The sequence below is a fragment of the Gymnodraco acuticeps genome, unplaced genomic scaffold (assembly GCF_902827175.1).
Source record: "Gymnodraco acuticeps unplaced genomic scaffold, fGymAcu1.1, whole genome shotgun sequence".
Classification (NCBI taxonomy): Eukaryota; Metazoa; Chordata; class Actinopteri; order Perciformes; family Bathydraconidae; genus Gymnodraco; species Gymnodraco acuticeps.
In genome coordinates, this window is record NW_022990570.1 from 1 (window position 1) to 17,856 (window position 17,856).

The 17,856-nt window shown below is 45.7% G+C and overlaps 1 protein-coding gene across 1 annotated transcript; it reads left to right on the forward strand.

The window, feature by feature from the left end:
- The first annotated feature begins 16 nt into the window (after positions 1-16).
- On the forward strand, positions 17-11,454 carry LOC117553809 (protein MB21D2-like). The gene is made up of 9 exons (XM_034227880.1): positions 17-121; positions 210-303; positions 393-487; positions 639-671; positions 761-793; positions 883-915; positions 1,005-1,098; positions 1,223-1,560; positions 8,070-11,454. The coding sequence occupies exons 1-9, from the start codon at positions 17-19 to the stop codon at positions 8,340-8,342; spliced, it is 1,098 nt and encodes a 365-aa protein (XP_034083771.1). The 3' UTR covers positions 8,343-11,454.
- The last annotated feature ends 6,402 nt before the right edge of the window (positions 11,455-17,856 follow it).

Consider the following 17,856-nt stretch of genomic DNA (forward strand, 5'->3'; position numbering starts at 1 on the left):
AAGAGCTCATATCCACATGTTCCCTCCAGGTGCAGCTAAGAAGAGCCTCTCCTCCTGCAGAGAACTCATATCCACATGTTCCCTCCAGGTGCAGCTGAAGAAGAGCCTCTCCTCCTGCAGAGTAATCTATATCACATGTTCCCTCCAGGTGCAGCTGATGAAGAGCCTCTCCTCCTGCAGAGTAACTCATATCCACATGTTCCCTCCAGGTGCAGCTGAAGAAGAGCCTCTCCTCCTGCAGAGTAACTCATATCCACATGTTCCCTCCAGGTGCAGCTGAAGAAGAGCCTCTCCTCCTGCAGAGTAACTCATATCAACATGTTCCCTCCAGGTGCAGCTGAAGAAGAGCCTCTCCTCCTGCAGAGTAACTCATATCCACATGTTCCCTCCAGGTGCAGCTGAAGAAGAGCCTTCCTCCTGCAGAGGAGTAACTCATATCCACATGTTCCCTCCAGGTGCAGCGACGAAGGCCTCTCCTCCTGCAGAGGTAACTCATATCCACATGTTCCCTCCAGGTGCAGCTGAAGAAGAGCCTCTCCTCCTGCAGGAGTAACTCATATCCACATGTTCCCTCCAGGTGCAGCTGAAGAAGAGCCTCTCCTCCTGCAGAGTAACTCATATCCACATGTTCCCTCCAGGTGCAGCTGAAGAAGAGCCTCTCCTCCTGCAGAGTAACTCATATCCACATGTTCCCTCCAGGTGCAGCTGAAGAAGAGCCTCTCCTCCTGCAGAGTAACTCATATCCACATGTTCCCTCCAGGTGCAGCTGAAGAAGAGCCTCTCCTCCTGCAGAGTAACTCATATCCACATGTTCCCTCCAGGTGCAGCTGAAGAAGAGCCTCTCCTCCTGCAGAGTAACTCATATCCACATGTTCCCTCCAGGTGCAGCTGAAGAAGAGCCTCTCCTCCTGCAGAGTAACTCATATCCACATGTTCCCTCCAGGTGCAGCTGAAGAAGAGCCTCTCCTCCTGCAGAGTAACTCATATCCACATGTTCCCTCCAGGTGCAGCTGAAGAAGAGCCTCTCCTCCTGCAGAGTAACTCATATCCACATGTTCCCTCCAGGTGCAGCTGAAGAAGAGCCTCTCCTCATGCAGAGTAACTCATATCCACATGTTCCCTCCAGGTGCAGCTGAAGAAGAGCCTCTCCTCCTGCAGAGTAACTCATATCCACATGTTCCCTCCAGGTGCAGCTGAAGAAGAGCCTCTCCTCATGCAGAGTAACTCATATCCACATGTTCCCTCCAGGTGCAGCTGAAGAAGTGCATCTCCTCCAGCCTCATGCAGGCGTACCAGGCGTGCAAAGCGATCCTCATCAAGCTACTCTCGCGCCCGAAGGCCCTCAGCCCGTACCACCTGCGCAGCGTGATGCTCTGGGCGTGCGACCGCCTGCCCGCCTCCTTCCTCCTCCAGGAGCACTTCTCCGCCTGCTTCCTGCTGGGCCTCATCGACGACCTGCAGCACTGCCTGCTCAACAAGATGTGCCCCAACTACTTCATCCCACAATGCAACATGCTGGAGACGCTGTCCGACGAGGCGGCCATGCTGCACGCCAGAAAGGTAACGTTCAAGGTCCCCTGTTATACTGTTTTTATTACTTTATTACAGGTCTCAGATATCACCAGAACATGTCCACAGGACTTAATGAGCTGCAGACTGACTGAGGGGAGTTCAGCTCTGAGCGCAGGGTTAGCTGAAAAGACTCCAGGAAACTTATTTAAAAGTTAACAGCATTTAATTAAACAATGATGCAATGAAATGTGCAAGGGATGGCTGCTTCCCCCTTGGTCAGCTGTTCCGGTCACGTGTGGGGTCAGCTGTTCCGGTCACGTGTGGGGTCAGCTGTTCCGGTCACGTGGGGTCAGCTGTTCCGGTCACATGGGGTCAGCTGTTCCGGTCACGTGGGGTCAGCTGTTCCGGTCATGTGGGGTCAGCTGTTCCGGTCAGGTGGGTCAGGTGGGGTCAGCTGTTCCGGTCACGTGGGGTCAGCTGTTCCAGTCACGTGGGGTCAGCTGTTCCGGTCACGTGGGGTCAGCTGTTCCAGTCACGTGGGGTCAGCTGTTCCGGTCACGTGGGGTCAGCTGTTCCGGTCAGGTGGGGTCAGCTGTTCCGGTCACGTGGGGTCAGCTGTTCCAGTCACGTGGGGTCAGCTGTTCCAGTCAGGTGGGGTCAGCTGTTCCGGTCATGTGGGGTCAGCTGTTCCGGTGGGGTCAGCTGTTCCGGTCAGGTGGGGTCAGCTGTTCCGGTCAGGTGGGTCAGGTGGGGTCAGCTGTTCCGGTCAGGTGGGGTCAGCTGTTCCGGTCAGGTGGGGTCAGCTGTTCCGGTCAGGTGGGTCAGGTGGGGTCAGCTGTTCCGGTCAGGTGGGTCAGGTGGGGTCAGCTGTTCCGGTCAGGTGGGGTCAGCTGTTCCGGTCACATGGGGTCAGCTGTTCCGGTCACGTGGGGTCAGCTGTTCCGGTCAGGTGGGGTCAGCTGTTCCGGTCATGTGGGGTCAGCTGTTCCTGTCACATGGGGTCAGCTGTTCCGGTCAGGTGGGGTCAGCTGTTCCGGTCAGGTGGGGTCAGCTGTTCCGGTCACGTGGGGTCAGCTGTTCCGGTCACGTGGGGTCAGCTGTTCCGGTCAGGTGGGGTCAGCTGTTCCGGTCATGTGGGGTCAGCTGTTCCGGTCAGGTGGGGTCAGCTGTTCCGGTCACGTGGGGTCAGCTGTTCCGGTCACGTGGGGTCAGCTGTTCCGGTGGGGTCAGCTGTTCCGGTCAGGTGGGGTCAGCTGTTCCGGTGGGGTCAGCTGTTCCGGTCAGGTGGGGTCAGCTGTTCCGGTCAGGTGGGTCAGGTGGGGTCAGCTGTTCCGGTCAGGTGGGGTCAGCTGTTCCGGTGGGGTCAGCTGTTCCGGTCAGGTGGGGTCAGCTGTTCCGGTCAGGTGGGTCAGGTGGGGTCAGCTGTTCCGGTCAGGTGGGGTCAGCTGTTCCAGTCACATGGGGTCAGCTGTTCCGGTCACATGGGGTCAGCTGTTCCGGTCACGTGGGGTCAGCTGTTCCGGTCAGGTGGGGTCAGCTGTTCCGGTCATGTGGGGTCAGCTGTTCCTGTCACATGGGGTCAGCTGTTCCGGTCAGGTGGGGTCAGCTGTTCCGGTCACATGGGGTCAGCTGTTCCGGTCACGTGGGGTCAGCTGTTCCGGTCACGTGGGGTCAGCTGTTCCGGTCAGGTGGGGTCAGCTGTTCCGGTCATGTGGGGTCAGCTGTTCCGGTCAGGTGGGGTCAGCTGTTCCGGTCACGTGGGGTCAGCTGTTCCGGTCAGGTGGGGTCAGCTGTTCCGGTCACGTGGGGTCAGCTGTTCCGGTCAGGTGGGGTCAGCTGTTCGTGGGGTCAGCTGTTCCGGTCAGGTGGGGTCAGCTGTTCCGGTCACGTGGGGTCAGCTGTTCCGGTCAGGTGGGGTCAGCTGGGGTGAAAGAGGTCGATTTTCAACTGGCTTCACGTGTTATCAACTGTAGTCTTCTCCTATTGGCCGGCGTCGACGGGGGGCGGGTCCAAGGCGCATGCTGTTGTTTTCTGATGTTAGTTTTGCAATCTTCTAATATCTGTTGGTTTAAACATTCCCTAAGAATAGTATTGCAGCGTCAATAAGTGAGAGTTAAAGACAGTGTGTTTAGTGTGCAACAGCGCGTGTCATTTCTCCTTAAATTCACTTTCACAAAACGTAATATTAGCCACATGCTAATGCTAAATTGAAGCTAACAATATTTACTCGCAAAACCGGAAGTCGAGTGTGAACATCCGGTTTTCAAAATAAAGCAGCTTTAAATTAAAACAGTGTGTTTAATTTAAATTACGCCATTTAAATATTGATGTTATTTCTTAAACTGGTTTGTTGGATACAGATTGGTTGATCAGAGCTATTCCAACATTGTCTCAATAACTTCTGACTTTTCTCTTTCTGATTTGAAACTGAACATCAGTACGGAGGCCGGCAGCAGCCAACGTGCCCAAAACACCTCTTTAGTAGAAATACGCTGCAGATTCAGAAACAATGCAAGAGTTTCTACAAGCTCTAATAGAGGTCTTAATGTCCAACATTACCTTACCTTGTTGCTGATTGGCTACTGGTTACTCAAGACGAAACATCGTGATGACATCATCAAGTGGCCAAAATCTGATCAGCTCATTTTCAGACAGGTTTTTATAGAAATGGATCAAAAAGAGAGAGAATCTTTGTTCCTGAAACATTCAGAGTCTCTTTCCACAGAGGGGACACATGTTGATGTAGAAGAGACATGAAGAAGAGGGGACACATGTTGATGTAGAAGAGACATGGAGAAGAGGGGACACATGTTGATGTAGAAGAGACATGAAGAAGAGGGGACACATGTTGATGTAGAAGAGACATGAAGAAGAGGGGACACGTGTTGATGTAGAAGAGACATGAAGAAGAGGGGACACGTGTTGATGTAGAAGAGACATGAAGAAGAGGGGACACATGTTGATGTAGAAGAGACATGAAGAAGAGGGGACACATGTTGATGTAGAAGAGACATGAAGAAGAGGGGACACATGTTGATGTAGAAGAGACATGAAGAAGAGGGGACACATGTTGATGAAGAAGAGACATGGAGAAGAGGGGACACATGTTGATGTAGAAGAGACATGAAGAAGAGGGGACACATGTTGATGTAGAAGAGACATGGAGAAGAGGGGACACATGTTGATGTAGAAGAGACATGAAGAAGAGGGGACACATGTTGATGTAGAAGAGACATGAAGAAGAGGGGACACATGTTGATGTAGAAGAGACATGAAGAAGAGGGGACACATTTTGATGTAGAAGAGACATGAAGAAGAGGGGACACATGTTGATGTAGAAGAGACATGAAGAAGAGGGGACACATGTTGATGAAGAAGAGACATGAAGAAGAGGGGACACATGTTGATGTAGAAGAGACATGAAGAAGAGGGGACACATGTTGATGTAGAAGAGACATGAAGAAGAGGGGACACATGTTGATGTAGAAGAGACATGGAGAAGAGGGGACACGTGTTGATGTAGAAGAGACATGAAGAAGAGGGGACACGTGTTGATGTAGAAGAGACATGGAGAAGAGAGGACACATGTTGATGTAGAAGAGACATGAAGAAGAGGGGACACGTGTTGATGTAGAAGAGACATGGAGAAGAGGGGACACGTGTTGATGTAGAAGAGACATGAGAAGAGGGGACACGTGTTGATGTAGAAGAGAACTGGAGAAGAGGGGACACGTGTTGATGTAGAAGAGACATGAAGAAGAGGGGACACGTGTTGATGTAGAAGAGACATGAAGAAGAGGGGACACGTGTTGATGTAGAAGAGACATGGAGAAGAGGGGACACGTGTTGATGTAGAAGAGACATGAAGAAGAGGGGACACGTGTTGATGTAGAAGAGACCTGAAGAAGAGGGGGACACATGTTGATGTAGAAGAGACATGAGAAGAGGGGACACATGTTGATGTAAGAAGAGACATGAAGAAGAGGGGACACATGTTGATGTAGAAGAGACATGAAGAAGAGGGGACACATGTTGATGTAGAAGAGACATGAAGAGAAGAGGGGGACACATGTTGATGTAGAAGAGACGTGAAGAAGAGGGGACACATGTTGATGTAGAAGAGACGTGAGAAGAAGGGGACACATGTTGATGTAGAAGAGACATGAAGAAGAGGGGACACATGTTGATGTAGAAGAGACATGAAGAAGAGGGGACACATGTTGATGTAGAAGAGACATGAAGAAGAGGGGACACATGTTGATGTAGAAGAGACATGAAGAGAGAGGGGACACATTGATGTAGAAGAGACATGAAGAAGAGGGGACACATGTTGATGTAGAAGAGACTGAAGAAGAGGGGACACATTGATGTAGAAGAGACATGAAGAAGAGGGGACACGTGTTGATGTAGAAGAGACATGAAGAAGAGGGGACACTGTTGATGTAGAAGAGACATGAAGAAGAGGGGACACATGTTGATGTAGAAGAGACATGAAGAAGAGGGAACACGTTGATTGTAGAAGAGACATGAAGAAGAGGGGACACATGTTGATGTAGAAGAGACATGAAGAAGAGGGGACACATATTGATTGTAGAAGAGACATGAAGAAGAGGGGACACGTGTTGATGTAGAAGAGACATTGAAGAAGAGGGGACACGTGTTGATGTAGAAGAGACATGAAGAAGAGGGGGACACGTGTTGATGAAGAAGAGACATGAAGAAGAGGGGGACACGTGTTGATGTAGAAGAGACATGAAGAAGAGGGGACACGTGTTGATGTAGAAGAGACATGAAGAAGAGGGGACACATGTTGATGTAGAAGAGACATGAAGAAGAGGGGACACATGTTGATGTAAAGAAGTAGAGACATGAAGAAGAGGGGACACATGTTGATTGTAGAAGAGACATGAAGAAGAGGGGACACATGTTGATGTAGAAGAGACATGAAGAAGAGGGGACACATGTTGATGTAGAAGAGACATGAAGAAGAGGGGACACATGTTGATGTAGAAGAGACATGAAGAAGAGGGGACACATGTTGATGTAGAAGAGACATGAAGAAGAGGGGAAGACTGTTGATGTAGAAGAGACATGAAGAAGAGGGGACACATGTTGATGTAGAAGAGACATGAAGAAGAGGGGACACATGTTGATGTAGAAGAGACATGAAGAAGAGGGGACACATGTTGATGTAGAAGAGACATGAAGAAGAGGGGACACATGTTGATGTAGAAGAGACATGAAGAAGAGGGGACACATGTTGATGTAGAAGAGACATGAGGAAGAGGGGACACATGTTGATGTAGAAGAGACATGAAGAAGAGGGGACACATGTTGATGTAGAAGAGACATGAAGAAGAGGGGACACATGTTGATGAAGAACAGACATGAAGAAGAGGGGACACATGTTGATGTAGAAGAGACATGAAGAAGAGGGGACACATGTTGATGTAGAAGAGACATGAAGAAGAGGGGACACACGTTGATGTAGAAGAGACATGAAGAAGAGGGGACACACGTTGATGTAGAAGAGACATGAAGAAGAGGGGACACATGTTGATGTAGAAGAGACATGAAGAAGAGGAGACACATGTTGATGTAGAAGAGACATGAAGAAGAGGGGACACATGTTGATGTAGAAGAGACATGAGGAAGAGGGGACACATGTTGATGTAGAAGAGACATGAAGAAGAGGGGACACATGTTGATGTAGAAGAGACATGAAGAAGAGGGGACACACGTTGATGTAGAAGAGACATGAAGAAGAGGGGACACACGTTGATGTAGAAGAGACATGAAGAAGAGGGGACACATGTTGATGTAGAAGAGACATGAAGAAGAGGGGACACATGTTGATGTAGAAGAGACATGAAGAAGAGGGGACACATGTTGATGTAGAAGAGACATGAAGAAGAGGGGACACATGTTGATGTAGAAGAGACATGAGGAAGAGGGCACACATGTTGATGTAGAAGAGACATGAAGAAGAGGGGACACATGTTGATGTAGAAGAGACATGAAGAAGAGGGGACACATGTTGATGTAGAAGAGACATGAAGAAGAGGGGACACATGTTGATGTAGAAGAGACATGAAGAAGAGGGGACACATGTTGATGTAGAAGAGACATGAAGAAGAGGGGACACATGTTGATGTAGAAGAGACATGAAGAAGAGGGGACACACGTTGATGTAGAAGAGACATGGAGAAGAGGGGACACATGTTGATGTAGAAGAGACATGAAGAAGAGGGGACACACGTTGATGTAGAAGAGACATGAAGAAGAGGGGACACATGTTGATGTAGAAGAGACATGAAGAAGAGGGGACACATGTTGATGTAGAAGAGACATGAAGAAGAGGGGACACATGTTGATGTAGAAGAGACATGAAGAAGAGGGGACACATGTTGATGTAGAAGAGACATGAAGAAGAGGGGACACACGTTGATGTAGAAGAGACATGAAGAAGTGGATTTTAATTAATAGCTAACTTTAAGATGTATTTTTCTGCTGTAACAATGTGGGACTAATAACGGGTTCTCTTCTGGTTCTGAAAGCTGTCCTCGGTGCGCTCCGACCCGGCGGAGCACCTCAGATCCACCATCGAGCACGCCAAGGCGGCCAATCGGATGACAGAAGAGCTCCAGTGGAGAGGAGGCAGCCAATCGGTGCCTCAGAGCGACTCGGCAGCAGACAGTCCGCCCGACGACCGGCTGGCCAAGAAGCTCCAGCAGCTGGTGACGGAGAACCCCGGGAAGTCCATCTCTGTGTTCATCAACCCGGACGACGTGACCCGGCCGCACTTCAGGATCGACGACAAGTTCTTCTGAGGAGACTGCTTTTACTCTTCTTCTTCTTCTTCTTCTTCTTCTTCTTCTTCTTCCTCCTCCTCCTCCTCCTCCTCCTCCTCCTCCTCCTCCTCCTCCTCCTCCTCCTCCTAGTTTATGTTCCTCTGCCACAGAGGCGTGAGGTGATCGTCTCGTTGTGTTTCACAGTTTTTTATTTTTCTATCCCCTCACTTTGTGCCCTGTGTTTTTTACCTTTTTGCTCGATGCCTTCTCGACAAACAGCTGATTAGCAGCAGGTCGTTTTAAAAAAAGAGGGACGAGGAAAACGTCCACCTTTTTTAAATACGACGCGGCGAGTTTAATTATCAGGGATCTCCGGGAGCGAGACGGCACCTGGACCTCCTTCATTAACAACATCCCAAAAACATAAACATGTGATGTCTTCATTATAACTAATTATCTAGTATTATTATGAATTTGAGTGTTTTCACAATAATTAATGACATCGCAATTCATTTTAGGTCCTTATTCCTCTAAATTAAAAGATCTCCAATTCATATTGAGATATTACATTTGAATTATGAGATTCACATCAAAGATGAGACAGAAATGTGAGATTAAAACACACTTAAAAGATGAAGTGTTTTACGAGATAAAGCAGATTTTTCTTTGTTTTTGTCTCATATCTCAAGTTAAGCTTCATTGAACTCTTCGGAAGGTGATTTGTTCCCTGATTTCACAGCGAGCGTGCAGCAGCAACACGATTGTTGAACTTTTAATGTAAAAGATTGTAAAACGCTCAGGAGTTCAGGATGTCTCGTCTCTATCCCGAATCGGCAGCGTTCGTTTAAAGGTGGATTTCGTCCCTCTGAGGAATGTCTTAGTCCTGCCGGGCGACGATGGTACTAACGTCTTAGAAGACTAACTGTAAATAGAAGAAACGTGTAGACCGAGATACTAATGTGGACTACTTGTATGTCTAATTTTGCACAGAATGTAAAAATCACCACCTCGTGATGCTGGGACATCGCTGATGGTCCTACTGGTGTTTTTAAACTGGAGGAAAACCACCAAGTACACAGGGATACTGCAGTGAAACCTCAGTCTGCTTCAAACATGCAGATTGAGACGATCTGCCAAACTACAACTGAGTATTAAGGCGGTAAAAGAAAACATTTACGGCTGAAAAAAGGGGTCGTATTGCAAAAAAAAACACCTTGAATAAAGTCATAAATTAATTAAAATGACTTTAGTTTAGTCTAATTTGATGATTCTGGGCTAAAATCACGAGTCATTTTCTTATTTGTTATTGTAATAGGGAGAAGAAGTTTAAGAATATTTCCTTTCAGACATTTTAAAGTTGATTTTGTTTATTTATTAGACAAATGTTGTTGTTTGGCTTGTTGGAAACACATCGATCGTCAAAGATAACCCAACCAAAGCAAGAAATAAATAGACGACCGCCTCCACTATCATGTATATATCTGCTGCTACCAGTTACAGTTATTTTAAAGAAGAAACACAACAATTAATGAGTGTTTGGACATGTACTGGTACCATTCGTCGCAATGGTCGACGTAGGGTAGCGTCCCCGTCCCAAAAACTGCCCCGTGATTCAGATTTTCTCCAAAATGCAAAGGTTTTTTTATTCACAAAAACGTTCAACCCTTCCACCACTTGTGCAGTGTCTGACTTTCATCAGATACATGACACAAGACCAGAAATCAGAAAGTAAATTCATTAAAATAATAGTATCAGGAGGTGAAGATCTCCGCTGTTAGCTAGCAAGCAACGTTATTGTTTGTGGAACCAAATCCTTAAATTTAAATCCTATTAAAATGAACAATGGCTTCTTTCCGACACCAGTGCCGTGGTACATCAATTAAATACTGGGAAAAAATCCCCTTTATCAACATGAATGCACTGGATTCGATGTAGAACGAGAACAATAGAGGCACCAGTATTGAACCCTGTGGAACTCCACTCAGATTTACGATTTTTAAAAGCTATGTTCATTTTCATAAAGCTAAAATGTAAGTGCTGAGTTTAACAGCTGGTATGGCTAGATATGTCTTAGTTTGATCGAAGGGAAACACATGTTCTAGTGGATCAGGTTCAATATTCCCTCATAAACGCAGCTTTAGCCCCAAATCACGATATAGCGGCTAAAGCTGTAATCAAGGTGCTTCTCCCTCTGTATTCAACGTTATCGCTGTGTACTTACTGTGTATTTTCTCCACAGTTTAATCTGCTTTATGACCATTATCATGTAAAGTGTCCCAGAAAATATTCCTTTAGACACGATGTCACTGATATTTCACTTCCTGTCACCTTCCTATTTGATAAGCTTCACTGTATTGTACGACCTCATGTGTTTTTATAATGTTTTCTCTTCTGTTGTTTTATTTCTGTTGTTAGTGTTTGAGGGTCCGACTCTCTTTCAACACAATCAGAGCTCAATCTCACAGCTACAAACATCACTGTAATACCTCTGATATAGGTTTTTTGGATAAAGTTAACACACATTGTGGTAATAATAGTTAGTTTCTCCTCTTAACAAGTGTTAATGCTTAGTAAAAGTTCATTGAAAAGCTTAACTTGCCAGCCATCACACAATAAGACAATGTGGAAGAGCAGGCGAAGCTATTATGAATATCTACATTGTGGATTTGATTGCCTCTAAGCATCATGGGAGTTGTAGTCTGTGTGGAGCTGGTTGATTTGAAGGCGAGTCGGTCCAAGTTTTTATGTTTTTTCGTTGTTTTCCGACAAACATTTCCAGAAAAAAGCCAAAAAAATAACCTGCAGACAACTGACTAGTAATGTGATCTCCATATCCTCATCCTCAAGTGCAATTAGTGACAACACACACACACACACACTCTATCAAAGTGCCACACACACTCCTGTAATCAGCGTGTTGTTCTCTGAGCTCATGACCTAACCTTTTAACTGTGAGTTTTTATTATTATTATTGTTGTTTATCTGTTTCGGCTGCTCTGCTTCGTTCTGATGATGGATTTCTTTATGCAATGTTGACTTGTCTGAGTTAACCCTTCAGATGGCAGCTCCCCCCCTCTCCATCCCGTCTAATGAAGTTCCTCCACTTTAATTCACTGTACAGTAGAGTCATCATAAAGACTTTTAACCAGAAGATCTCCGTCTCTTGGGTTTTTATTCACTTCCTCACTTCCTGACCCCCGGTCTGGAGGTCAAACACATCCTTATACACATATACAGTAAGAGATAATGTCTTTTATTGACATTAATGACCTTTGAAACAAGTCTGTCCAATAAGTCATAAATACAAATATAACCTGTCTTGGTCAAATAGATAAATATTAAAGCATAATTAGGAGATTTATTGAGATAAAAATCACGAGTTTCACAAGTTACTCTAATTTCTACCATAGTGCAATGCCTTGTTGTGTTTTGTTGTTGTTTATGCTGCTGCAGCGCAACATTTGGGATCAATAAAGTACTTATCTTAAAGTGATTTGGATTTAAATCACAGCTGCAGGTGTTGTTTCAGCCACCAGGGGGCAGCATGAGTCCACACCAAGCTGAACTCTACATTTATAAAGTGTCTTTATTTGTGTTTCATAAGGATTTATATTTTGTTTATTCTATATATTGGAATGTATTTATTAGGATCAACCCCTTGAGATGCATCATCTCGTTTTCAAGGCAATGTTAGACAGACATTCAACAAAACTAAAAAGAAAACACAAAAACAAAATAACAGTAGAAAACAACAAACAAGGACAACCCATGTTCAGTCTGTTCAAATAAACTCATGAAGTAATACAACCATTACAGTGTGATGGACAGGAGTGTGTAATAGATTATAGTGTTGTAGTCAAGACCACCTTAACCGAGACCGAGTCAAGACCAAGACTTTAAGAGGGCGAGACCGAGTCAAGACCAAGACTTTAAGAGGGCGAGACCGAGTCAAGACCAAGACTTTAAGAGGGCAAGACAGAGTCAAGACCTGGGTTGCATTCCAATTCCATTCTAACGGAAGTCCCTCAGTGGCAGCCATGATAAGTGCCGTTCCAATTCTCCAAATGAAAGGAAAGGAGGTTTCAAACTTCCTTTATAACCTCCTTTAGCTTAGGAACCACTGGACCTCCCTAACCGAAAGGAGAGGAGAAAATGCTGCCCCACAATGCATTGCAGCCGCAGCATTTACCGTCACACAACAGTCGGCCGTTCACGGAAACAACCGATTATGACGGAGAAATGATATCATGAAAGTTACGGTGCTTATTAAGCATTTTAAAACGTATGTGGTAAGTTGCCAAAGTGCTTTGTTCTGAACGTTCATCAGTATTATAATCAAAGAGAGAAATATGAACGTTAGTTTTTACTGAAATGATCAAATAAAGTCAACATCTCAGTCTTTACTGAGCTGTGGGGTTTGTTCAACTTTTAAAAGATGTTTGAATGGTGATATACACAGTGATAGATGTTAAGGACTAACGTTTATAATAAATACATCTGTATTGATTTAAGATCTTTTCATCAATCATACGTATTGGGATCATTTGTATTAAAGTGGACCGGAGGGAGAGGGTGACGAGCAGAAGCTTCACTTTCCTTTTTATTTCAATTCCAGCTTTGGTCCTGAAGAATATGTTTCTCTGTTGTCCACGTTCATAAAGCCTAAAGCAACAGCATCAGAGCACAGAGTCTCTAGATGAGTTTACAGGAGTCCCTCGTTCTTATTGAACATCCATGTTGTAGTCCGCTGTATAGAAAACTGTAGTTTCCATAGTTTCCCCACAGCAGCAGACGCTCATTCAGGACGTCCGCTGGAGCATCAGAAACACGTCGGATAGTGAAAGTGCAGTCGATTCTCTAAAGTACCGCAGTCTCTTCTCCTAAGTCCTTTTGAATTCTCCTATCCACTATCCCTTAACCCCGTGACCTTTCACTCAGAGGTCAAGGAATAGGAGATAGGGTTAGAACTTAGGAGCTGATTTTTGGATTATCGGAACGCAACCCAAGACTTTAAGAGGGCGAGACCGAGTCAAGACCAAGACTTTAAGAGGGCGAGACCGAGTCAAGACCAAGACTTTAAAGGCCCTGACACACCAGGCCGAAATCGGCCGTTTTCGTTAGTCGGACGACGAAGCATGTCCTGTCGCCCAAACTCAATTTGGTGTGTCCCGCACCGTCGGCCGTGACACGCCTTATTTGGCCTTTCATGGCCGACGCACGGCCGATTCAACATGTTGAATCGGCCGTGCGTCGGCCACAGGCAGTCGGACAAAGAAATCCCTCTGATTGGCTGTTCAGCTAGCGAATCAGTGCATGAGAAGCGAAACGGTTGCTTGAGAATGTCTTCCACAAGCAACACCCAAATGGCTGATAACTCCAGTACCGCACGAAACATGTTTTCGATGGAGGAGAGTGAAAATGGAACGCACACGCTATTTGTTGTTTGTTTATATCACGTTGTCTGTTCTTCTTCTCTGTCTTCCGGTTGTTGCCTCTTTTGAATGATGAATACACACTACCGCCACCTGCTGGTAAGGAGAGTTATTGCCACTCACGCATGCATGTGCAGTTCGTACGTGCTCGGCTGAAGTCCGGTGTGTTCCAGTGCGACACATGGCCAAGACGCAGGAGAACACGCCGACGCAACAGTCGACTTCGGCGTCGGCGAGTTCTCTGGTGACTGCTTGGTGTGTCAGGGCCTTGCGGCGATTTTGGCGCAGTGGTTAGAGCGTTGGTCATCAGATCAAAGGGCGTTGGTGAACTCCAGTTCGAATCCCGCCTCGGCCGCCACTGCGTCAGGCAACTGTGTCCTTGGGCAAGACACTTTACCCGCATTTGCTCCTGTGGGTAATGTCCGCAGAATGACTCTTACATGTCTAATATGTGTAATGTGTAATTGTAAAGCGCTTTGAGCACCTGTAAAAGCGCTCTAATAAAAAATGTAATGCATTATTATTATTATTATTATTAAGACCGAATGAAGACCTGGGTTGCGTTCCGATAATCCAAAAATCAGCTCCTAAATTCTAACCCTATCTCCTATTCCTCTCTTCTGAGTGAAAGGTCACGGGGTTAAGGGATAGTGGATAGGAGAATTCAAAAGGACTTAGGAGAAGAGACCGCAGTACTTTAGAGAATCCGACTGCACTTTCACTTTCCGACGTGTTTCTGATGCGCCAGCGGACGTCCTGAATGAGCGTCTGCTGCTGTGGGGAAACTATGGAAACTACAGTTCTCTATACAGCGGACTACAACATGGATGTTCAATAAGAACGAGGGACTCCTGTGAACTCATCTAGAGACTCTGTGCTCTGACGCTGCTGCTTTATGCTTTATGAACGTGGACAACAGAGAAACATATTCTTCAGGACCAAAGCTGGAATTGAAATAAAAAGGAAAGTGAAACTTCTGGTGTGCCGCAAGGTTCAGTGCTCGGCCCCCTTCTATTCAACATCTACATGCTCCCCCCTCGGTGAAATCATCCGCCGACATGGTCTCAACTTCCACTCCTATGCCGACGACACCCAACTCTACATCAGTACCAATCCATCATCCCAGCTACCCCCAGTGTCACTTGTCAACTGCCTCCGCGACATCCAAGCCTGGATGTCAAAAAATCTACTTAAACTCAACAATAACAAAACAGAGCTCATGGTTGTGGCCCCAAAAACACTGCTCCGGAAGGTTGGAGATCTGCTCCTCACCATCGATGGCGGCTCCATCCACCCTTCCCCTGAGGTTCGCAGCCTGGGCGTCACTCTGGACTCTAGCCTCACCTTCAACTCCCACATCAGGTCTACTGTCAAAACTGCTTTCTTTCACCTACGAAACATCTCCAGACTCCGGCCCTCTCTCCCCGACCCCCGTTGCAGAAACATTCATTCATACCTTCATCCCTTCTCGTCTGGACTACTGCAATGGAGTTCTGTTCGGGGTCACCAGCAAAGCCCTGGACAGGCTCCAGTACGTCCAGAACTCTGCAGCCAGGCTCCTCACCCACACTAAGCCCTGGCAACACATCACCCCTACCCTCATCCACCTTCACTGGCTCCCGGTCAAGTCACGCATCCAGTACAAACTCCTCCTGCTAACTTACAAATCTCTCCACTCCCTAGCCCCTCCATACATCTCTGACCTCCTTCAGCCCTACACCCCCTCTCGTCACCTGCGGTCCTCTGACAAAGGGCTGCTCTCCATCCAGCGCTCCAAGCTGAAAACATTTGGCAACAGAGCCTTCAGTGTCGCAGCCCCCACCCTCTGGAATTCTCTCCCCTCTGCAATCAGGAATGCAGACACTCTAGACACCTTCAAAAAACACCTCAAACACCATCTGTTCACTCAGGCCTTTGGCCTCAACTAATATGCAGTACTCAGCAACCTGTTCCTTTTTTGTTTTCTTCAGCCTATGTATCTGTATGATTATTATTACTTTTTGTTTTGTTACTTCCCGTTGTAAAGCGTCCTTGGGTTTCGTGAAAGGCGCTATATAAATTGAAATTATTATTATTATTCTGCTCGTCCCCCTCTCCCTCCGTTCCACATTAATACAAATGATCCCAATACGTATGATTGATGAAAATATCTTAAATCAATACAGATGTATTTATTATAAACGTTAGTCCTTAACATCTATCTCTGTGTATATCACCGTTCAAACATCTTTTAAAAGTTGAACAAACCCCACAGCTCAGTAAAGACTGTGAGATGTTGACTTTATTTGATCATTTCAGTAAAAACTAACGTTCATATTTCTCTCTTTGATTATAATACTGATGAACGTTCAAAACAAAGCACTTTGGCAACTTACCACATACGTTTTAAAAAGCTTAATAAGCACCGTAACTTTCATGATATCATTTCTCGGTCATAATCGGTTGTTTCCGTGAACGGCCGACTGTTGTGTGACGGTAAATGCTGCGGCTGCAATGCATTGTGGGGCAGCATTTTCTCCTCTCCTTTCGGTGAGGGAGGTCCAGTGGTTCCTAAGCTAAAGGAGGTTATAAAGGAAGTTTGAAATCTCCTTTCCTTTCATTTGGAGAATTGGAACGGCACTTATCATGGCTGCCACTGAGGGACTTCCGGGTCATTTCACTCCGTTAGGAAGGTTCCTAAGCTAAATGGACTATTGGAATGCAACCCAAGACTTTAAGAGGGCGAGACTGAATCAAGACCAAGACTTTAAGAGGGCGAGACTGAATCAAGACCAAGACTTTAAGAGGGCGAGACCGAGTCAAGACCAAGACTTTAAGAGGGCGAGACGAACTCGCGACTTTTATAAACAAAAACAGACATCAAAACATGTGGCGCTAGGTAGCTAAAAACGCTAACATGGCTCACCTTAGTCGTTGTCTGGTCTTCAATGGCATTAAAACGATAAAAACACTGCTGAAGTTAATCCATAGGTTAATCCAATGTGTCTGTGTCCCTTTGAAATGATTTCTGATGATCCATGAGCAATAAACCTGCTTTTCCGTTTCCAGATGTCAGAGCTAGAGATAGGTTCACTCTGATGCAAAACCTTTTGCGCGAAGCCCCCACCTTTTTGTTTTACCATGTGTGTGTGAGTGGGGAAATCCCCCTTCGATTCTATTGGCTCTAACGGTCAGAAAGAGATGTCAATCAGCAAAATCAACAAAGGGGGGCCAGAGATATGGAAAATCCACCCACACGACCCCAGAAGAGGTTTATTTTGCTAAATCTCTCTAAAAATGTAAAATGTCACTTGTTTTGCATCAATCTTGATACAGGGTACTTATTATATGTTGTAGTTTGGATTCCTAAAGCTTTTAGTCTACTAACCCATCATCCAAGGTTAGTTTTCACTATAAGTAAAACAATTTGGACGGACGCATGTTCAATCTGAATTTTCTTTAAAATAAAAACATCTATATTGAGTTTCTACATCCAACTCACAGGTTTATCATTACTTTGAGAAAAGAGATTATTAATGTAACCCTTTTAGAAGGGAAGATATGGTCATTTGTTCTGGGGATGTCATTTTTGAGCCTGAGACCTGAAACACAGGCTCAGGGCTTAGCAGTGAGATGATAATACTTAAACACCCAATGATAAGTAAGTAAAACAGAGCATTACAGTAATCAAGCCGGGATGAAATAAAGGATGAGAGGGATCTGACAGCAGCAGGTGAAGTATTCCAGTCTGTCGGGGCTCTAAACATCAACGCTCTTTAGCCAATCAATGTTTTTGCATCGGGGACAGAGACATCAATCTGGACTAAGTTGATCATTTGATGAGTAAGGAACAAAACACTGCCTTAAGAAAGGGGGATAATTAAAGTAAATGAATATCAGTTGAAGCCAAGGAATGGGTCTTCTTACATTTAATGAAGGCCATTTAAGTGTGTTACATTGTGCAGTGAAAGTGCAACCAAGAGCAAACCTGCTTATTCTATGATGGGATGTGTTAAGTGGAGCAAGATCTGACCGATGTGCATTTTTCATCACAATAGTCTATAATCGGACTTAAGCTATTTTGTTACGGACACTGAACGTAAAACAATAATGAGAGCGATGTAAAACACGGAATCCATCAT

Coding starts and splice junctions, on each gene's coding strand:
- LOC117553809 (XM_034227880.1), top strand. CDS start 17: ATGTTCCCTCCAGGTGCAGCTAAGAAGAGCCTCTCCTCCTGCAGAGAA. Junction 672..760: donor AGAGCCTCTCCTCCTGCAGA/GTAACTCATATC, acceptor TGTTCCCTCCAG/GTGCAGCTGAAGAAGAGCCT. Junction 794..882: donor AGAGCCTCTCCTCCTGCAGA/GTAACTCATATC, acceptor TGTTCCCTCCAG/GTGCAGCTGAAGAAGAGCCT.